General features: G+C 51.6%; 1 protein-coding gene across 3 annotated transcripts in view; it reads left to right on the top strand.

Moving 5' to 3' along the window:
* The window catches only part of LOC147099556 (uncharacterized), a 115,097-nt gene that overhangs the window by 72,752 nt on the left and 21,430 nt on the right, over positions 1 to 20,915 (top strand). For 2 of the 3 annotated variants that reach the window (XM_085969801.1, XM_085969802.1), the window contains exons 6-10: positions 865 to 979; positions 2,290 to 2,436; positions 6,731 to 6,848; positions 7,855 to 9,002; positions 11,030 to 11,386. In XM_085969801.1, the coding sequence (XP_085825927.1) occupies positions 865 to 979; positions 2,290 to 2,436; positions 6,731 to 6,848; positions 7,855 to 9,002; positions 11,030 to 11,386 (1,885 nt within the window). Of the gene's footprint in view, positions 1 to 864; positions 980 to 2,289; positions 2,437 to 6,730; positions 6,849 to 7,854; positions 9,003 to 11,029; positions 11,387 to 20,491; positions 20,660 to 20,915 lie in introns of all 3 variants that reach the window. The other variant, XM_085969800.1, reaches the window with a different exon arrangement.

Here is a 20,915-nt window from a genome sequence, read left to right on the forward strand (position 1 = left end):
ACCATGGGATCTCCTGGGAGAGGCAAAAAAACAACAAAAAACCCAGGCCAATTTGTGGGGGGGACAAAATCCCCGATAACCAAGTGAGTAAAAGCATCGCCCTATGTAATACTAAAGCTACACAGGTGCGACAGCCCCAAGGTCTCCGCTGACTCAGGCTGGACACTGCAATTGGTTCAACTCCCATGAGACAGAGAGAGGATAAATAAAGCAGGGTTCCCAGTCCTGATTTGCTTTCCAGTGAGAGTCCCTGCTAAAAAGAGTATATGTAGACATCGGATGATATGATATGCCCCCCCCCCCCCCCCCCCCCGTAGTTTAGTCGCCTGCTAACACTCGCTCTCTAGGCTCAAACCTGAAGAAAATTCCTACCGTTTGCAGGTTGAAAGCTATGGCAGAGGGTGTCGAGACTGAACTTTTTGTCCCATTTCTTGTTCATCTTAAAAATCATACAGGGGTTTAGCTAAACAAGCAACCTAGTTTTTGGAGGGCGGGGACAAAAGAGACTTTAACTTGGGTATGAATGCTAATAGTTTAAAAAAAAATAAGTTCGTAGAGGATATTTGTTCTGTGATGTAACCTTCTGTTTATTCAAAGCATTGTCCTGTGTTTGCAAAGCGTTCAAGGCAGGAAGAGAACATTTCCTTGTTTTGTGCACAAGCTCACCTCTCTAAAATGGCACCAAAAACAACCTGTTACAGCAGGGTGTTAATGAGCCTGCTTCCCTCTGCTGACTTTCCATCTTGCTGTGAGGGTTTAGTTATTCTATAGACTCCAAAATAACCTGGCGGGGGGGGTAACAGCACATTGTTGTAGGTGTGTTCTGACTGTTGGAATCAAAGTGGTTCTGATTTCACTCGTCAGGTTAAGAGATGTTCAGGACATGCAGAAGAAGGTCCAGGTTGAGATCAAGATGGCCATCCTGCAGATAATGAGAGAACTCAATAAACGGGGCAAGACGCTCATCCAGAGAGTGGAGGTAACCGCAGTGCTTACACAACTGATATTGTTCCAGTTATCGTGGTTATCGCTGCCATTTCAAAGCATTGCCTCCCCAGTGGCTTAGTCGGGAACGTACAGCCTGCGATAGCACTGAGTCATGCGGAGCAGAAAGTAGCAGATTTGAACCCCGGCCTGTGCGGAGTTAGCTGACTAGCCACGATATTGGTTGGAGTGCTCCTTTTGATTTCGGCACCCTTTCTTGGGAGTGGAAAAACCCCAGCAAGGGTGCTCGTTCCTAGTTGTTTGCCAGTGGCTCTGGCTGAAAATGCTCGAGTGGATGTCTATTGAGGACAGAGTCAGGCTTGGCTGTGATATCCGCCCCCCCCCCCCCCCCGCCCCCAATAGATTAGCCCGTCGACACTTGCTGCCCAGCCTAATACATAAGAATGGGCTTGGAGGGCTGACGCGCCATTGAACTGTATGACAGTGGGAGTTGAAACCTTCCAGAGAAGGGGGCAGACACCCTCCGTGTTAAGCTGTCACAAAATATTTTTTATTTATTCATTCACGGGATGTCTGCGTCGCTGGCAAGGCCAGCATTAATTGCCCCTTGAGAAGGTGGTGGTGAGCCATCTTCTTGAGCCGCTGCAGTCATGTGGTGAAGGTACTCCCACAGTGCTATTAGGAAGGAATTTTGACCCAGTGACGATGAAGGATCGGCCGATATATTTCCAAGTCAGGATGGTGTGTGACTTGGAGGGGAACTTGGAGGTGGTGGTGTACCACATGTGCCTGCTGCCCTTGTCCTTCTAGGTGGTAGAGGTCGCGGGTTTGGGAGGTGCTGCCGAAGAAGCCTTGGCGAGTTGCTGCACTGCATCTTGTAGATGGTACACACTGCAGCCACGGTGCGCCGGTGGTGGAGGGAGTGAATGTTTAAGGTGGTGGATGGGGTACCAATCAAGCATGTAAGTTCACTCTTGTTTAAACTCTAGTTAGAAGTTTAGTTTTTGTCTTATTCCCCCTCCGATCTTAAACCACTCAGTCTGTGCCAGTTTTCTGACAACCTAACCCACAGATAGGCCCGAATGCTTATAACCTTCTGTAGGTCTGCACCCTCCCCAAGTTACAGGACACAAGTTTATGCCGTTAATTCTCTCCTTGGTGCGTTTGTGATACTTGCAATTATCTAAGGTGTTCCCCCCCCCCCCCCCGGGCGGGAGAGGGATTTGTTACAGGTTGCGTTAGCAGGTGTCAGGGGTCAGATCTCATGCCTGCCCTCTTAGTGAGCGGGCGGGCAAGTGATAGACATACTTGCAAGTTTTTAACTTCTGCTTTGTTCTTCGACAGAGGTTGGCGGAAGAGCGACAGCTGAAGCTGGAGCAGCAACACCTGTCCATGTCCAAACTGTACCGGCAAATGGACCACGTCTTAAAATTTGCCTCGTGGGCCATCAGCACTGATAACTGCACAGCCCTGCTGCTCTGCAAGAAATTGGTATGTAAAAAAAATTGAAGAGCCTAACCGCCGTCTTATCTGCGCAGATTGCTACTTCAGTGGTTAGAATGGTGCTGGAGCAGAAAGTATGTTTGTAGGCACTGTGTGGACACAGCTGTCCCAGAATCAGACAATGCCAACATATATGTGAAGTCGCCTAGGATTGAAATGCTGCACTATGTGGATTACGCCACTTGAGGGACTCTGTTGCTAAAGGGGCACTGATAAGATTCCTCGTCCAGGAGCAGAATGTAGTTTTAAAAGATGAGGCAGCTTAACTGCTGCCGTTGTACATAAGCTTGTGCTCTTTTTTTCCCCAAGTGTCAGTCGTGGCTCAGTGGGCAGCACTCTCTCACCTGTGAGTCAGAAGGTTGTGGGTTCAAGTCCCACTCCAGGTCTCGGCTGACACTCCCAGTGCAGTGCTTGAGGGAGTGCTGCACTGTCGGAGGTGCCGTCTTTCGGATGAGACGTTAAACCGAGGCCCCGTTTGCTCTCTCAGGTGGACGCAAGAGATCCCATGGCCACTATTCGAAGAGCAGGGGAGTTCTCCCTCGTGTCCTGGGGCCAATATTTATCCCTCAAACAACATCACTAAAACAGGTGATCTGGTCATTATCACATTGCTGTTTGTGGGAGCTTGCTGTGCACAAATTGGCTGCTGCGTTTCCCACATTACAACAGTGACTACACTCCAAAAGTACCTCATTGGCTGTAAAGCGCTTTGGGACGTCCTGAGGTGGTGAAAGGCGCTCTATAGAAATGCAAGTCTTTCTTTATCTTTTTCTTCTTCTGTATATGTCCTACTTGCTTAATTTCTGTAAGTAAAGAAACCTGATTAGTTAATGCAGAGTCCGGGCTGAGGCGCTGCTTCTGATTCTCGGGGGACGCGAGCTCAGCTCAAGGGAGGTGCAGCAAGACTGTGGCTAGAGGGGACGTCTCGTTAAAGTACCCTAAAAATTACATCATACCTGCAAGTTGAGAGGCAACCGTCCCATCACAGCTGTGCTGTGCCTTCACCCATGAAACCACAAGGGGCAAGTTGATGTGATTATTGCTCTTATTATTGCCTGCACATTGCACTCCTGCGTACATAGAAACATAGAAGATAGGAGCAGGAGTCAGCCATTCGGCCCCTCGAGCCTGTTCTGCCATTTAATGAGATCATGGCTGATCATCCAAATTCAGTACCCTGTCCCTGCTTTCTCCCCATATCCCTTGATCCCTTTAGCCTTAAGAAATATATCTAACTCCTTCCTGAATATATTTAATGAATTGGCCTCAACTGCCTTGTGCGGTAGAGAATTCCACAGGTTCACCACTCTCTGGGTGAAGAAATTCCTCCTCATCTCTGTCCTAAATGGCTTACCCCTTATCCTTAGACTGTGAGCCCTGGTTCTGGACTCCCCCGCCATCGGGAACATCCTTCCTGCGTCTAGTCCTGTTAGAATTTTATAAGTTTCAATGAGACCCCCTCTCATTCTTCTAAACTCCAGCGAGTATAAGCCTAATTGACTTGTACGTTAGAGCAGCTAAAGGCTAAGGAAACATCCTAACCCAGTGCATGGGATGAGGCCGCCGTCTGTTAAACCTTCCTGTACAGCAGGGGTTCCCAAACTGGTATGCGTGCCCCTGGGTACGTGATGCATCTCCGGGGGTTACGCAGCAGAAATTGTCTAATGGTGGATTTTATTTATTTACTTATTGATTGCAAGTGGGTTGGCTTACAAGAGTAAGGAAGCCTTACTGCAATTGTACAGGACTTTGGTAAGACCACAACTGGAGTACTGTGCACAGTTTTGGTCTCCTTACCTAAGCAAGGATATACTTGCCTTGGAGGCGGTGCAGCAAAGGTTCTCGGGATTGATTCCTTAGATGAGAGGGCTGTCCTATGAGGAGAGATTGAGTAGATTGGGCCGATACTCTCTGGAGTTTAGAAGAATGAGAGGTGATCTCATTGAAACAAATAAGATTCTGAAGGGGGATTGACAGGGTAGATGCTGAGAGGTTGTTTCCCCCTGGCTGGAGAGTCTAGAACCAGGGGTCACAGTCTCAGGGTAATGGGTCGGCCTTTTAAGACTGAGATGAGGAATTTCTTCACTAAAAGGTTGTGAATCTTTGGAATTCTCTGCCCCAAAGGGCTGTGGATGCTCAGCCGTTGAGTATATACCAGGCTGAGATTGATAGATTTTTGGACTTTAGGGGAATCAAGGGATCTGGGGAATCGGGCGGGAAAGTGGAGTTGAGGTCGAAGCTCAGCCATGGTCTTATTGAATGGCGGAGCAGGCTCGAAGGGCTGTATGGCTGACTCCTGCTCCTAATTCGTATGTTCTTATTTATTCCATTTTTATAATGGGCTACTTGAACAAAACTTTAAAACTGGGAATTTGTTACATAAAGTAGTTAATTTACTTCAAGGTGTACCAATGTACAGTGCTTGGGTTTAAAGGGGTTAAAATGGGGAACTACAGACCTGTCAGCCTCACATCAGTAGTTGGGAAAATGCTGGAATCTATTATAAAGGATGCAATAACTGGGCACTTAGAAACTAAAGATTGGGCAGAGTCAACATGGATTTATGAAAGGGAAGTCCTGTTTAACAAACCTATTGGTGTTCTTTGAGGATGTGACTAGTGGAGTAGACAAAGGGGAATCGGTAGATGTGGTGTACAGTAAACTCTTATCCGGCACCTACGGGACCAGGATGGTGCCGGTTGATGAAAAATTCTGGATAACCGAGAGGTAGGCCATTTTTAACACGAACAAAAATAAAAACCACTGACTAACTCTGTCACCGCGCGAGACTCGGACTCGGCAAAATGAGTACTGGATGGATTCGGCAAGATTAGCGGTTATCTATTTTGCCGGTTATTAAAGTATTCCGGATGATTAATTGCGATTTAAACAAGAATTTACTGTATTTTGATTTTCAGAAGGCCTTCGATAAGGTCCCACACGAGGTTGGTGAACAAAATTAGGGCACATGGAATTGGGGGTAATATACTAGCATGGATTGAGAGTTGGTTAACAGACAGAAAACCAAGAGTAGGGATAAACGGGTCTTTTTCAGGATGGCAGGCTATGACTAGTGGGGTACCGCAAGGATCGGTGCTTGGGCCCCAGCTATTCACAATCTATATCAATGATTTGGATGAGGGGACTAAATGTAACATTTCCAAATTTGCTGATGATACAAAGCTAGGTGGCAGTGTCAGTTGTGAAGAGGATGTGAAGAGGCTTCAAGGGGATCTCAACAGGCTCAGTGAGTGGGCAAGAACATGGCAGATGGAATATAATGTGGATAAATGCAAAGTTTGGTAGAAAAAAACAAAGGCAGAGTATTTCCTAAATGGTGAAAGATTGGGGAATGCAGATGCTCAAAGGGACCTGGGTGTCCTTGTACATGAGTCACTGAAAGTGAATGTGCAGGTGCAGCAAGCCATTAGGAAGGCATATGGTATGCTGGCCTTCATTACAAGAGGATTTGAGTACAGGAGTAAAGAAGTCTTACTCCAATTATATAGGGCCTTGGTGAGACCACACCTGGAGTACTGTGTACAATTTTGGTCTCCTTATCTAAGGAAGGATATACTTGCCATAGAGGGAGTGCAACGAAGGTTCACGAGATTGATTCCTGGGATGGCGGGACTGTCGTATGAGAAGAGATTGAGTTAACTAGGCCTGTATTCTCTTGAATTCAGAAAAATGAGAAGGGATCTCATTAAAGCATACAAAATTATTACAGGGCTTGATAGGATGGATGCTGGGAGAATGTTTCCCCTGGCTGGGGAGTCTAGAACCAGGGGCCACAGCCTCAGGATAAAGGGTAGGCCATTCAGGACTGAGATGAGAAGAAATTTCTTCACTCGGAGGGTGGTGAATCTTTGGAATTCTCTACCCCAGAGGGCTGTGGAGGCTCAGTCATTGGGTATATTCAAAACAGAAGTCGATAGATTTCTGACTAGTAAGGGCATCAAGGGATATGGCGATAGGGCCGGTGAATGGAGTTGAGGCAGAAGATCAGCCATGATCTCATTGAATGGTGGAGCAGGCTCGAAGGGCCGAATGGCCTACTCCTCCTATTTCTCATGTTCTTATATTAACATTGTGTGCTGGTAGGGGGTACGTGGGCAGCTGGTAGATCTGGAAGGGGGAACGCAGTAATTAAAGTTTGGGAACCTCTGCTGTACATTAATAATCAGTCAGGCGCTGTAGATATAAGGATTAACTTTTGAGCCCGGATGATCACTATTTGGGACACTTGGTTGATCAGGGGATCTTTGCTTCGCTTTCACAGATCTTCTTTCAGTTGCAAAGAGGCTTGCAATCCAAGGTTAACACGGAGGAGTTGAAGAACGACATTATTACCTTTCTCTGGGACTCTGCCTTCTGGACTAAGAACGCGGCCAACTTTGGTAAGTAGCTGGTCAAAATGGAAGACTTGTTCAGATCTCCCAAACTAATGCTACAGGAAACTTTGTGATATCCGGGACCGGCGTGTTGCCGATCTATCAAAACTGCCAGACATACAAAGTTAATGTTGAAGCATACGGAGGTTTTCATCTCCGTATCTGACAACAAACACCGTTGCTTAGCAACAGCTGCTAAAGAGTCGGCTGCAGCTGCAAGCGTCTCTAGCTGAAGCTGTTGCTATAGCTACAGACCTTGCAGTGCCTGACTGGGAAAAAAAAAGAACGAGAACTAAAAAAACTTATGGAAAATGGCTCCTGATTTTTGCCGTTAGATCGAGTATTCCGGACATACAACCTCCGGATAAACCAAAGTTTCCTGTATAATATGTTATCCCTAGACTTGACTCTTCCAATGTTCTCCTGACAGGCCCTCCCATCTCCCGCCCTCCATAAACCTGAACTCATCCAAAAACTATGCTGCCGGTATCCTAACTCGCAGCAACTCCCGTTCACTCACCACCCTTGTGCTCGGCTGATCTACGTTGGTCCCCGGTCTGGCAACACATCCCCCCCCCCCCCCCCCCCCCCCACTCTTCCTATCTCTAACCTCTTCCAGCCCTACAATCCTCCAAGATCTTGCTCCTCCAATTCTGGCCTCTTGTGCATTCCCGATTTTTAATCGCATCACCATTGGCAGCCGTGCCTTCAGCTGCCTGGTCCTAAGCTCTGGAATTCCCTCCCTGAATCTCTCCGCCTCTCTCTCCTCCTTTAAGACGCTTCTAAAAACCTGCCTCTTTGACCTAGTTTTTGCTCACCCGTCCTAACATTGTGTAGCTCGGTGTTTGATAATACTTCTGTGACGCGCCATGGGACATTTTTCTATTTAAAGGTGCTATATAAATACAAGTTGTTATTGTTGCAATGTGTAGATTTGTGTAATTGTAATATTGTAAAATCAGTCCCTTGATAAATATAAACACATTTTCACACGTGGTTTATTTCCCAACAGGCAATGTTGTGATTGAAGTTCCTCCAACGCTGTCAGCACATGTTCCAGTTCAGCATCCCTCAATGTCTGGCCATTGTCCTCAACCCGCCTCCCAGCACCAGCCCGTCTCCCAGCACCAGCCCACCTCCCAGCACCAACCCGTCTCCCAGCACCAGCCCACCTCCCAGCACCAGCCCGTCTCCCAGCACCAGCCCACCTCCCAGCACCAACCCGTCTCCCAGCACCAGCCCACCTCCCAGCACCAACCCGCTGCCCAGCACCAACCCGCCTCCCAGCACCAACCCGCCGCCCAGCACCAACCCGCCTCCCAGCACCCGCCCGCCTCCCAGCACCAACCCGCCTCCCAGCACCAACCCGCCTCCCAGCACCAACCCGCCTCCCAGCACCAACCCGCCTCCCAGCACCAACCCGCCTCCCAGCACCAGCCCGCCGCCCAGCACCAGCCCGCCGCCCAGCACCAGCCCGCCGCCCAGCACCAGCCCGCCGCCCAGCACCAGCCCGCCGCCCAGCACCAGCCCGCCGCCCAGCACCAGCCCGCCACCCAGCACCAGCTCGCCACCCAGCACCAGCTCGCCACCCAGCACCAGCTCGCCACCCAGCACCAGCTCGCCACCCAGCACCAGCTCGCCACCCAGCACCAGCTCGCCTCCCAGCACCCGCCCGCCTCCCAGCACCAGCCCGCCTCACAGCACCCGCCCGCCACCCAGCACCCGCCCGCCTCCCAGCACCCACCCCTCTCCCAGCACCCGCCCGTCCCCCAGCACCAGCCTCACAATCGAATGGTTGCGACCCAGGGAAACTCTTGGCCCGGCCATGTACCTATGCAGCCCTCCCATCGACTTCCACCGCCCAGTTACCAACAGCAACAGCTCCCACCCCCCCGCCAGCCCCCTCCGCAACAGAACACGCAGCAGGTTCTCATGCGCCAGCCTCATCCAGCGCCGCCCTGGCCCCCGGTGAGTGGACAGACACGGATGCAGCAAGCTGTTCAGCTGGTGAGGCCAACGGCAGCAATGCCGAACGCTAATGGGAGGTACCTGCAGCAGATGAAAGTGCAAGTGGTGCAACAAGGGAACATTGTGCAGATGCAACAACAGCAGCAGCTCATAGGTCAGGTGCTATTACTGCCACAGATGAACGGAGTACAAGTAAGTTAGCTATTTAGAAATTGTTTTTTGTTTTTCTCCCGGTGTATCCTCACAATGAGCCTATGAGGAGAGATTGAGTAGATTGGGCCTATACTTGCTGGAGTTTAGAAGAATGAGGGGTGATCTCATTGAAACATATAAGATTCTGAAGGGGATTGACAGGGTAGACGCTGAGAGATTGTTTCCCCTGGCCGGAGAGTCGAGAACGAGGGGTCACAGTCTCAGAATAAGGGGTCGGCCATTTAAGACTGAGATGAGGATTAATTTCCTCACTCATAGGGTGGTGAATCTTTGGAATCCTCTACTCCAAGGGGCTGTGGAGGCTGAGTCACAAAGCATCCAGTTCTCCAACAACTTCCAGGCATTTCTCCTAACCCCTCTCCTCAGTGTCTTAGTGTCTATTCCACTATTCGTTTATCTCATTACTGTTTGTGGGATTCTGTGACTGCACTCCCAAAAATACTTCATTGGCTGGGATGTGTTTTAGGACATCTTCAGGAATAAATTTTCTCTCATCACCCTGTCAAAATCCTTGATAATTAAATCTCCCTCTTAGGCATCTCTGCTCCAAGGAAGATGGTCCCAGTATCTCAAAACTCTCCTCATGGCTCAAGTTTTCATCCTGCTAAATCTATGCTGTACTTTCCCTATGGCTTTAATGTTCTTAACCATCTCTGCTCTAAGGAGAACCATCCCAGCTTCTCCAGTCTCTTCACATAACAGAAGTTCCTCACCGCCCCCCCCCCCCCCCCCCCCGGTACCTTTCTAGTAAATAAAATTTGGGTTCTCTGGGTCGGCAGCTGAATTGTTCTTTGCGGATGCTGGAGGTTCAAATCCCACCACGGCAGCTGGGGAATTTAAATTCAGTTAATTAAACAAATCTGGAATAAAAAGCTAGCGTCGGTAATCTTCTTCTTGGACAGTCCCTCGGAACCGAGGATGACTTGCTTCCACATTAAAAATGAGTTCTCAGGTGACTGATGAGTCCAATGCGGGACCTACAGTCTCTGTCACAGGTTGGGGCAGACAGTGGTTGAAGGGGCGGGTGGGTGGGGTGCTTGGGTTGACGTGCGCTGTTTGCGCTTGGCTTCCGCTTGCTCCCGGCGAAGAGACTCGAGGTGTTTCGGCCCCCTTCCCGGATGCTTCTCCTCCACTTTGAGCGGTCTTGGGCCAGGGATTCCCAGGTGTCGATGGGGATGTTGCACTTTTTCAAGGAGGCTTTGAGGGTGTCCTTGAAGTGTTTCCTCTGCCCACCTGGGGCTCTCTTGCCGTGTCGGAGCTCCGAGTAGAGCGCTTGTTTTGGGAGTCTCGTATCGGGCATGCAGACTGACATAAATCAGTCATTCATGAAAGAAAGACTTATGAAATAATACTGAGTGGCCTATGGGTGCCACTGTCCAGGGCGAGTATAAATACTCGGGCACGGGCCCAGCTTGCGCAGGACATTCTTAACAGGAACTAGTGAAGGACACAACTAGACCTCCATGTTGTAAAACAGTTGATTAAAGCTTTGTTTAACGCTTAGACCAAGTGCCTAGTAGTTTTCTTAAGTCACGGATGATGTGACCCGTCCATCGGAGCTGATTGAGCGTGGTCAAAGCTTCGATGCTGGCCTGAGCGAGAACACTGACATTGGTGCGCCTATCCTGCCAATGGATTTGCAGGATCTTGCGGAGGCAACGTCAGTAATGGTGACCACGAGACTACCGGATTGTCATAAAAACCCATCTGGTTCACTAATGTTCTTTAGGGAAGGAACTCTGCCGTCCTTACTCGGTCTGGCCTATATGTGACTCACGTGACTCGTGACCCACAGCAATGTGCTTGACTCTTAATTACCCTCTGAAATGGCCTAGCAAGCCACTCAGTTGTCAAGAAGGTGGCTCACCGTCACTTTCTCAAGAGCAGTTAGGGATGGGCAATAAATTCGGGCCTTGCCAACGACGCCCACATCCCATGAACGAATAAGAAAAATGTGCAGCTTTTTTTTTCTTTTTATCTCTACAATTTGAATCCTTTCAATGTAGGTCCACCAGCCTCAGGGCCATACTCAGGGAGCTGCCAAGCCGCCGAACAACGGGCAGCAGCCCGCCACTCTATACCAGCAAATGCCCGTCCAGCAACCTACTGCCGTCAACAAACTGCCTTCCCCCGTGCAGAGGCAGCAGCAGCCCCCGCCCTTCGGACCCAGCACGCCTGGCCGCGGACAGACCCCGCCGGCGCAGCAAGTGCCGACGCCCGTCGGGCAGCCGATCGTCCCCGTCAGTCGACCTTCTCCGCCGGTGCAGCAAGCACTCCGATCAAACACGACTTCCGGCCGCCAGCTGCTAACCAGCGCTGCACCGCAGCAAGCCCACCCCAACGTCCCTGCTGCCACTCCGAGTGTAAGTGTATCGAATAAGTGTGCTTGATTGCTCATTGCTAGTTTAATTCATTGACATTAGGTTTATTTACCATACTGGTGCCAGTTTCGATCAGAAAAAATTGCACTCGCGCAATGTTTAATTTTGTGCCTCTAGGCTTCTTGACCGCGCCTCAAATCTCCCTCCATCACAACCACTAGCAACAGAGCCCCAGCCACCAATACTTTCCCCTTGTGTTAGATAACTCAGCATGCTCTCTCTCCAGACACAAGGCAAGTCTGGAAGAACAAGATCTTAGTACAGGAAACTCTCTTTTAACCGGCATCTAAATATCCGGAAATCTCTCTTAACTGGCAAAATTCAGGAGTAGGTTCAAGTACGTTTTACTGTATATTAGTGGCCATGTAACCGGGGTTCCTGCACCTGTGGCCGTGCAACAGGGATTCCTGCACCTGTGGCCGTGTAACCGGGGTTCCTGCACCTGTGGCCGTGTAACCGGGGTTCCTGCACCTGTGGCCGTGTAACCGGGGTTCCTGCACCTGTGGCCGTGTAACCGGGGTTCCTGCACCTGTGGCCGTGTAACCGGGGTTCCTGCACCTGTGGCCGTGTAACCGGGGTTCCTGCACCTGTGGCCGTGTAACCGGGGTTCCTGCACCTGTGGCCGTGTAACCGGGGTTCCTGCACCTGTGGCCGTGTAACCGGGGTTCCTGCACCTGTGGCCGTGTAACCGGGGTTCCTGCACCTGTGGCCGTGTAACCGGGGTTCCTGCACCTGTGGCCGTGTAACCGGGGTTCCTGCACCTGTGGCCGTGTAACCGGGGTTCCTGCACCTGTGGCCGTGTAACCGGGGTTCCTGCACCTGTGGCCGTGTAACCGGGGTTCCTGCACCTGTGGCCGTGTAACCGGGGTTCCTGCACCTGTGGCCGTGTAACCGGGGTTCCTGCACCTGTGGCCGTGTAACCGGGGTTCCTGCACCTGTGGCCGTGTAACCGGGGTTCCTGCACCTGTGGCCGTGTAACCGGGGTTCCTGCACCTGTGGCCGTGTAACCGGGGTTCCTGCACCTGTGGCCGTGTAACCGGGGTTCCTGCACCTGTGGCCGTGTAACCGGGGTTCCTGCACCTGTGGCCGTGTAACCGGGGTTCCTGCACCTGTGGCCGTGTAACCGGGGTTCCTGCACCTGTGGCCGTGTAACCGGGGTTCCTGCACCTGTGGCCGTGTAACCGGGGTTCCTGCACCTGTGGCCGTGTAACCGGGGTTCCTGGATCTGTGGCCGTGTAACCGGGGTTCCTGGACCTGTGGCCGTGTAACCGGGGTTCCTGGACCTGTGGCCGTGTAACCGGGGTTCCTGGATCTGTGGCCGTGTAACCGGGGTTCCTGGATCTGTGGCCGTGTAACCGGGGTTCCTGGATCTGTGGCCGTGTAATCGGGGCTCCTGCACCTGTGGCCGTGTAACCGGGGTTCCTGGATCTGTGGCCGTGTAACCGGGGTTCCTGGATCTGTGGCCGTGTAACCGGGGTTCCTGGATCTGTGGCCGTGTAACCGGGGTTCCTGGATCTGTGGCCGTGTAACCCGGGTTCCTGGATCTGTGGCCGTGTAATCGGGGCTCCTGCACCTGTGGCCGTGTACGGGGCTCTCTTACCTTGATAAGTATACCTCTCTGTAATCCGAACTTTTTGATCAACCGGCACCATCCCGGTCCCGTCGGTGCCGGATAAAAAAGAGTTTCCTGTATATGGCAGAATGTTGTACATAAATGGCACATGCCCACCTCGCTACACCTTACTGAAATATGAGTGAGTGACAACGCTGTTGTTCCCAGTTCGATCAGGCTTTCTTGTCGATCGGTATTCTTGTGTACCGCTGATTGTAGTCGCACTTCAACAAGTGCAGCCCTGGTTAGAAATTCTGGTGACGCAGGAACCGTTTAGGAAATATTGGGCTGGATTTTCTGACCACCCCCCCCCCCCCCCCCCCCCCCACTGGTGCGTGCGAGGTGTGTACGCGCCCATAGGGGCCTCGCAAGTGCCAGTTTCAGGCAAGCACTGAAATCCTCTTGACAGATCCTCCGCCTGCCCGGGAGAAGGGCCTCCGCGGGGGGAGAGTTCCGCTTTCTGCACAACCTCCGCCCGCTGAAAACCTTTAAAAATCTTACGCCTGCGTAAGACCTGCTTTTTACCAGCGTAAGAGTTTAAAAAATAAATGTTTTCGATCATTTATAATTTAAAAAATACTTCTAGAAAAGGTAAGCTTATCTTTAGACCCGTAATTGAATTTTGTTTTTCAAAAAATTAAATTTGTTAAAAATATTTAATTTAATGCTATTTTAACTAGTTTTAAATACGTGATTTAAAAAAAATTATTTAATTTTTAACTTTTTTAAGTGATCCCCATTCATACTTTTGACAGATCCGTGTGTAGAGACCTGTCAAAAATGTGAATGGGGATTCCCTTCTATGATTGGTTCCCCATGGCCCACGTGATCCCAGGGACGTTTGCGGACCGCCTGCGCCCCTGGAATACCTGGGCCTCTGCGCATTTCCTAGTGGAGAGGCCCAGGGCCGGAGCCAGCAGGTAAGTGCGTAGACTTTCAGGCCCGATGACCGTAATGCTGCCGTACCTGGTCCAGTCACGAGGGGGAGTGCTAACATTAATCTCCGCTCTCGGCCAAACTCCAGAGGCAGATGCCGGCACTGGATGGCCCTGTGTGATTTTAGGAGTAGGGTATACCTTCTCCTCCCCCTCACGCCCACCATTCGACAGCTGTTACCTAATTTTAGGCTGCGCCACTTAGAGGTCACGTTTGTTATTCCGCCGCATTCTTTACTCTGATGACCTTGTAGCTTGGAAGTTCAAAGCTTATGGATTCCAAGGCAAGCTCCCAAGACTTGAACATATAAATCTAGGCTGACACTCCAGGGCAGTACTGAGGGAAGCACTGCATTGTCAGAGCCTCTTCCTTCAAATGAGCTGCCCCCATCTACCCACTCAGGTGGGCGTTCAAGATCTCGGAGGGCACTGTTTGAAGAAGAGGGAAGGAGTTATCCTGGTGCTCGAGTCAACATTCCTCCCTCAACCAACGTCCGCCAGACCAAACGCATTGACCGGTCACTTGCCTCGCTGCTTGCGGGATCTTGCTGTGTGCGGATTGACTGCTGCGTTTGCCTACATAATGCAGTCGCTGGCCCCCCCAAAAATAACTCGTATCTGCAGCATAAGTTTCTGGGAGAAGTGACAATACGAGGGCTAATCGATTTCCTTATTTTGCAATGTTCTGGGTATAACACCAGACCGCAGACGAGCAAGACTTTCTCTCTAAACATTCGTGCAGTGTCCTGAATAATTCCACTACAGGAAACTCTCGATTTACCGGCACCTAAATAACCGGAAATCTCTGTTAACCGGCAAAATTCAGGAGTAGGTTCAGGTAAGTTTTACTTCATATTAGTGGCAGTTCCTGGATCTGTGGCCGTGTAACCGGGGTTCCTGCACTTGTTGCTAAGCAACAGGGACGCTTGGTCTGTGGCCGGAGTTCCTGCACCTGTTGCTAAGCAACAGGGAAGCCTGGATTTGTTGCTGTGTACGGAGCTCTCGTACCTTTTAACTATAACTCTCTGTAATCCGGACTTTTTGATAAACCGGCACCACGCCGGTCCCGTCGGTGCCGGATAATAAAGAGTTTCCTGTACTTTACTTCGGCGTTGTTGCTGCTGCAAGTTAACCATTTTCACACTGGTCTGAAACCACTGTTGCAAGTTCACCTGGACTCCTCCACTGGAGTAAAGTTCCTCTATAAAGCCTCTGCTGATTGCCTAGTGGATGAAGGTGCATTGCAGTATAGAACCAAGGCCTACAGACCAGAAGGCCCCAGGTTTAATTCCTCGCCGATGCAAAAGTGCTGGCTTTAGTTAGGTGCAGTTTTGCCCCCATGTCTTCTGCGGCGTGGACATTGAGTGAAAGCACTTAGCTGTGATGGCCCCCACAGTTGAATATCCTCCTAACAGTCATTGTCTAGGCTTACAAATACAGATGTGGAGGTTATCATAAGATCCGACCACAGCGACAGTCTGTGTCCCTGGGACTGTGAGCAGCGACAGTGGGTGTCTCTGGGACTGTGGGGACAGTGGGTGTCTCTGGGACTGTGGGGGCAGTGGGTGTCTCTGGGACTGTGGGGACGGTGGGTGTCTCTGGGACTGTGGGGACAGTGGGTGTCTCTGGGACTGTGGGGACAGTGGGTGTCTCTGGGACTGTGGGGACAGTGGGTGTCCCTGGGACTGTGGGGGACAGTGGGTGTCTCTGGGACTGTGGGGACAGTGGGTGTCTCTGGGACTGTGGGTGTCTCTGGGACTGTGGGGACAGTGGGTGTCTCTGGGACTGTGGGGACAGTGGGTGTCTCTGGGACTGTGGGGACAGTGGGTGTCTCTGGGACTGTGGAGACAGTGGGTGTCTCTGGGACTGTGGAGACAGTGGGTGTCTCTGGGACTGTGGGGACAGTGGGTGTCTCTGGGACTGTGGAGACAGTGGGTGTCTCTGGGACTGTGGGGACAGTGGGTGTCTCTGGGACTGTGGAGACAGTGGGTGTCTCTGGGACTGTGGTGACAGTGGGTGTCTCTGGGACTGTGGGGACAGTGGGTGTCCCTGGGACTGTGGGGACAGTGGGTGTCTCTGGGACTGTGGGGACAGTGGGTGTCTCTGGGACTGTGGGGACAGTGGGTGTCTCTGGGACTGTGGGGACAGTGGGTGTCTCTGGGACTGTGGTGACAGTGGGTGTCTCTGGGACTGTGGGGACAGTGGGTGTCTCTGGGACTGTGGAGACAGTGGGTGTCTCTGGGACTGTGGGGACAGTGGGTGTCTCTGGGACTGTGGGGACAGTGGGTGTCTCTGGGACTGTGGGGACAGTGGGTGTCTCTGGGACTGTGGGGACAGTGGGTGTCTCTGGGACTGTGAAGACAGTGGGTTTCTCTGGGACTGTGGGGACAGTGGGTGTCTCTGGGACTGTGGAGACAGTGGGTGTCTCTGGGACTGTGGGGACAGTGGGTGTCTCTGGGACTGTGGAGACAGTGGGTGTCTCTGGGACTGTGGAGACAGTGGGTGTCTCTGGGACTGTGGGGACAGTGGGTGTCTCTGGGACTGTGGAGACAGTGGGTGTCTCTGGGACTGTGGGGACAGTGGGTGTCCCTGGGACTGTGGGGACAGTGGGTGTCTCTGGGACTGTGGAGACAGTGGGTGTCTCTGGGACTGTGGAGACAGTGGGTGTCTCTGGGACTGTGGGGACAGTGGGTGTCTCTGGGACTGTGGTGACAGTGGGTGTCCCTGGGACTGTGGTGACAGTGGGTGTCTCTGGGACTGTGGAGACAGTGGGTGTCTCTGGGACTGTGGGGCAGCGACAGTGGGTGTCTCTGGGACTGTGGAGACAGTGGGTGTCCCTGGGACTGTGGAGACAGTGGGTGTCCCTGGGACTGTGGAGACAGTGGGTGTCTCTGGGACTGTGGAGACAGTGGGTGTCTCTGGGACTGTGGAGACAGTGGGTGTCTCTGGGACTGTGGAGACAGTGGGTGTCTCTGGGACTGTGGAGACAGTGGGTGTCTCTGGGACTGTGGGGACAGTGGGTGTCTCTGGGACTGTGGAGACAGTGGGTGTCTCTGGGACTGTGGAGACAGTGGGTGTCTCTGGGACTGTGGAGACAGTGGGTGTCCCTGGGACTGTGGGGACAGTGGGTGTCCCTGGGACTGTGGAGACAGTGGGTGTCTCTGGGACAGTGGGTGTCTCTGGGACTGTGGAGACAGTGGGTGTCTCTGGGACTGTGGTGACAGTGGGTGTCCCTGGGACTGTGGTGACAGTGGGTGTCTCTGGGACTGTGGGGACAGTGGGTGTCTCTGGGACTGTGGGGACAGTGGGTGTCTCTGGGACTGTGGGGCAGCGACAGTGGGTGTCCCTGGGACTGAGGCACAGCGACAGTGGGTGTCCCTGGGACTGAGGCACAGCGACAGTGGGTGTCCCTGGGACTGAGGCACAGCGACAGTGGGTGTCCCTGGGACTGAGGCGCAGCGACAGTGGGTGTCCCTGGGACTGAGGGGCAGCGACAGTGGGTGTCCCTGGGACTGAGGGGCAGCGACAGTGGGTGTCCCTGGGACTGAGGCGCAGCGACAGTGGGTGTCCCTGGGACTGAGGCACAGCGACAGTGGGTGTCTCTGGGACTGTGGGGCAGCGACAGTGGGTGATTTCATTAGACAAAAGTTTTTTTTAAAAACTGTAATTGTACCAAGTTTTAGCAGCTTCCAGGCCAGTATCTGAGTGCTGATTGGGTGATGTCCCGGCAGCTTTCTGTTCCTGTTGCTGTGAATAGATGTTGTGCAATTTGCAATGGGCCATGCGTGTACAGAGTTTTTCTGGTTAAATTCGTCCTCTTGCCTTCTTGCACGTCGCGGCCTGATTCAGATGGGCAGGCGGCATTCTCCGTGGTTTCCCGCGTGTCGCAGCCTAGCCGGCCACGAGCAGATGGATGAGAACAGACGGGCGGCTCACCCTCTGACTGTCTGCCCCTCCCTGCTGTAAAGCACCGAGCTTCCACTCGAAACAAAATCAAGTCAGAGGCTTACGGCTGCAGCGTAACAGTTAAGCGTACAGCATCGGTGCACCAACACACCACTCCGCCAGGCCACCCGAGCCAAGAGAATCTGAGTTGAGGCCGGCGTGAGCAGCTGGTGCAGTGCCTGATGAAATGGATGTCTTTGTATCTGGGATGGGGATGGGGAGGAATAAGTGGTTACATTTCAGTCATGTATTTCTGCTAGAATCACATAGAATCGTAGAAATTTATGGCACAGAAAGGAGGCCATTCGGCCCATCGTGTCTGTGCCAGCCGAAAAAGAGCCATCCCGCCTAGCTTTTCCCTTGCTTTACTGAAGGCCACACCTTGAGATTCTATGGCCACCAGTTGCCCTTTTCTGGCACTTTGCCCATGTCACTGTTCTTCATGAGAGGCCGGACAGTTAAGGGATTTGTTATAAATCTCATCATTTATCAAGAAACCACTCATGAAATAATGCTGGACGGCCAGCTGGTGGCGCCGTCCAAGGAGTATAAATACTCGGGCGTGGGCCCAGCCAGCCAGGGACATTTTGTAAGACAAGGAACTAGTGAAGTACAACTAGACCTCCACGTTCTGAAACAAGTTGATTAAAGCCTTGCTTTATACTCAAACCAAGTGCGTAGTGAGTTTTATTACGTCAGGATTCATTTATGAATTCACGCTGCCAGCATGGAGCTCTCCCCTCCTCTTCCCTCATGAATGCCCATCAGAAATTCGGGCATTCCCCCCCCATCCACATCCACCCCAGATGATTTTCTACTGGGAGGATAGATTCATAACCTTGGCCGTTGGCTTTTCAGTCACGAGCGCGGTACGGTTGAGCCTGATCTTTCCCTCACCCAGTGGTCATGCGAACTTTCGCCAGGGATTGCCAAATAGTGCTGCGAGCGCAGGGACCCTGGCTGATTTTTTTTGCCTGCCTCAAGCCCGATTGCACTGTTCCCAGCTGCAGCCTGGCGCCGAGATCCGTTAACTCGGCACCAAGCGGTTATCGAACCTGGGGCCACCTTGGCCCATGTGGCTCGGCTGCTCGCCTTCTCAGCCAGCAGACCTCCCTCCATCGCGGCTCCACACACGTGTCATCACAGACCTGGACTGGTGTTGGATCCTGTACCTTCCAGCTCGTCCAGTTTAGTCAGGACATCCAACACACGAGCAGCGCGCTGAGAAAAGCAACAACGGCACACAAGGTCGGCAAAAGCAGTCAGTTTTGCCGGTTCTAAGATAAAGTGGATTCGGGCCCCCTCGTGTTAATTGTATTCAGGCGGTGGAGATTCTCTCGTGTCCATATACAGGAAACTTTCGATTAACCGGAACGCTCTATCCACCAGCAAAATTCAGGAGTCGGTTCAGGTAACTTTTTTTACTTTTAGTTACTTTTTTTACTCCATTTGTTGCTGTGCAAGGGTGTTGCTAAGCTACAGAGACGCTTGCAACTTGTGCCGATTGTTCTGAAGCTGTTCAACAGGGTTTGTTGCTTTATACGGAGCTCTGAGCTCCGTATCTTTTACTATAGCGTTTGGTTATCCGGAATTGTTGATGAACCGGCAACGCGTCGGTCCCGTCCGTGCCGGATACCAGAAAGTTTCCTGTATATGGGAGCAGGCTCGGGAAGTGGTGGAAGCTTATCTTCAGGGTACACGGTATGCAATGTGTGTCTCTAAGTAAAGGCTTGTAAGCGACTGAAGACTAGGCTCTAGTATTCTACCCTTCACCGCCTGACTATCCGACTTTTACACCCAGTGCCGCCCTGAATTCCACTCTTAACCCATTGCAGGTCATGCCTTAGCCATTGAATCATCCAAGCATGCCAGTAACTGGATCGTCCAGTTCCGGGCATACCTGCCAAGCTACAAGTGACCGTGGTGTGTCCATTCTAGGCCAATCCACAGCAGTGTGCACGAGAATAAGGCCAAATTTCATATCCTGCTTTGCTTTTTTTTTTAAAGACTCTGATACGATTTTATTTCCCAACTCAGTGGGAATCATATGACCTGAGGTCATGGGTTCAAGTCCCACTCCAGAGACTTGAGCACAAAAATCTAGGCTGACACTGCAGTAGCAATACTGCGGGAGTGCTGCACTGTCAGAGTTCTCCCCTGCTCTTGACCAATATTTATCCCTCAACCAACATCACTAAAACAGATGATCTGCTCATTATCACATTGCTGTTTGTGGGAGCTTGCTGTGCGCAAATTGGCTGCCGCGTTTCCTACATTACAACAGTGACTACATGTGACGTGCTTTGGGCCGTCCGGTGGTTGTGAAAGGCGCTATATAAATGCAATTCTTTCTTTCTATCCATCATATGACCTTCCTTCAAAACGATGCATTAAGGCTTGGGATGGACAGATGGAGCCAGATGTTACACACGAGACCAGTTGTGAGGAAGGAGACATAACCCTCCATACAGATTGATACCCATCCTTCCCAACCCCCCTTCCTGCCTTCCCCACAATTATTTAACACTCCACAGCTTCACTGAGCTTGTGTCCCACCGTCATTAAAACATTTATCTCGATTTTTCTATTCTCCAGACTCAGGTTGGTGCGAATTGCCGTCGGTCTCCAACATCAAACCGTCGCCTTGGCAACAGCCCGGTTGACCAGCTCAAGATGTTGGTGCAGCAGGCAACCTCGTATCCCCGTGTCATACTGCCCCACAGAGACGGTCCGGCCAATGCCCACGATCTTGCGCAGCAACAGGTAATTACCGACCAATTTGAAAAACCAAATAGGTGCAAGAGTGGCGGGGCTGGCTCACTTCACCATGACTGATCCTTGCAGGAGTTTCCCACCTCTGGTTATCATCACTAGGATTTTATTACGACAAGAAGACCTTCTAATTGTTGGTGAGCTGCATTGCTGTACAAGGAGAAATCTGTGCGCTGAAGCCACGTTAAAGGAATGACCATAAGGGCCTTTACATAGAAACATAGAAGATAGGAGCAGGAGTAGGCCA

Source organism: Somniosus microcephalus, chromosome 28 (genome assembly GCF_052327205.1).
Source record: "Somniosus microcephalus isolate GS21.2 chromosome 28, FLI_Smic_1.0, whole genome shotgun sequence".
NCBI lineage: Eukaryota > Metazoa > Chordata > Chondrichthyes > Squaliformes > Somniosidae > Somniosus > Somniosus microcephalus.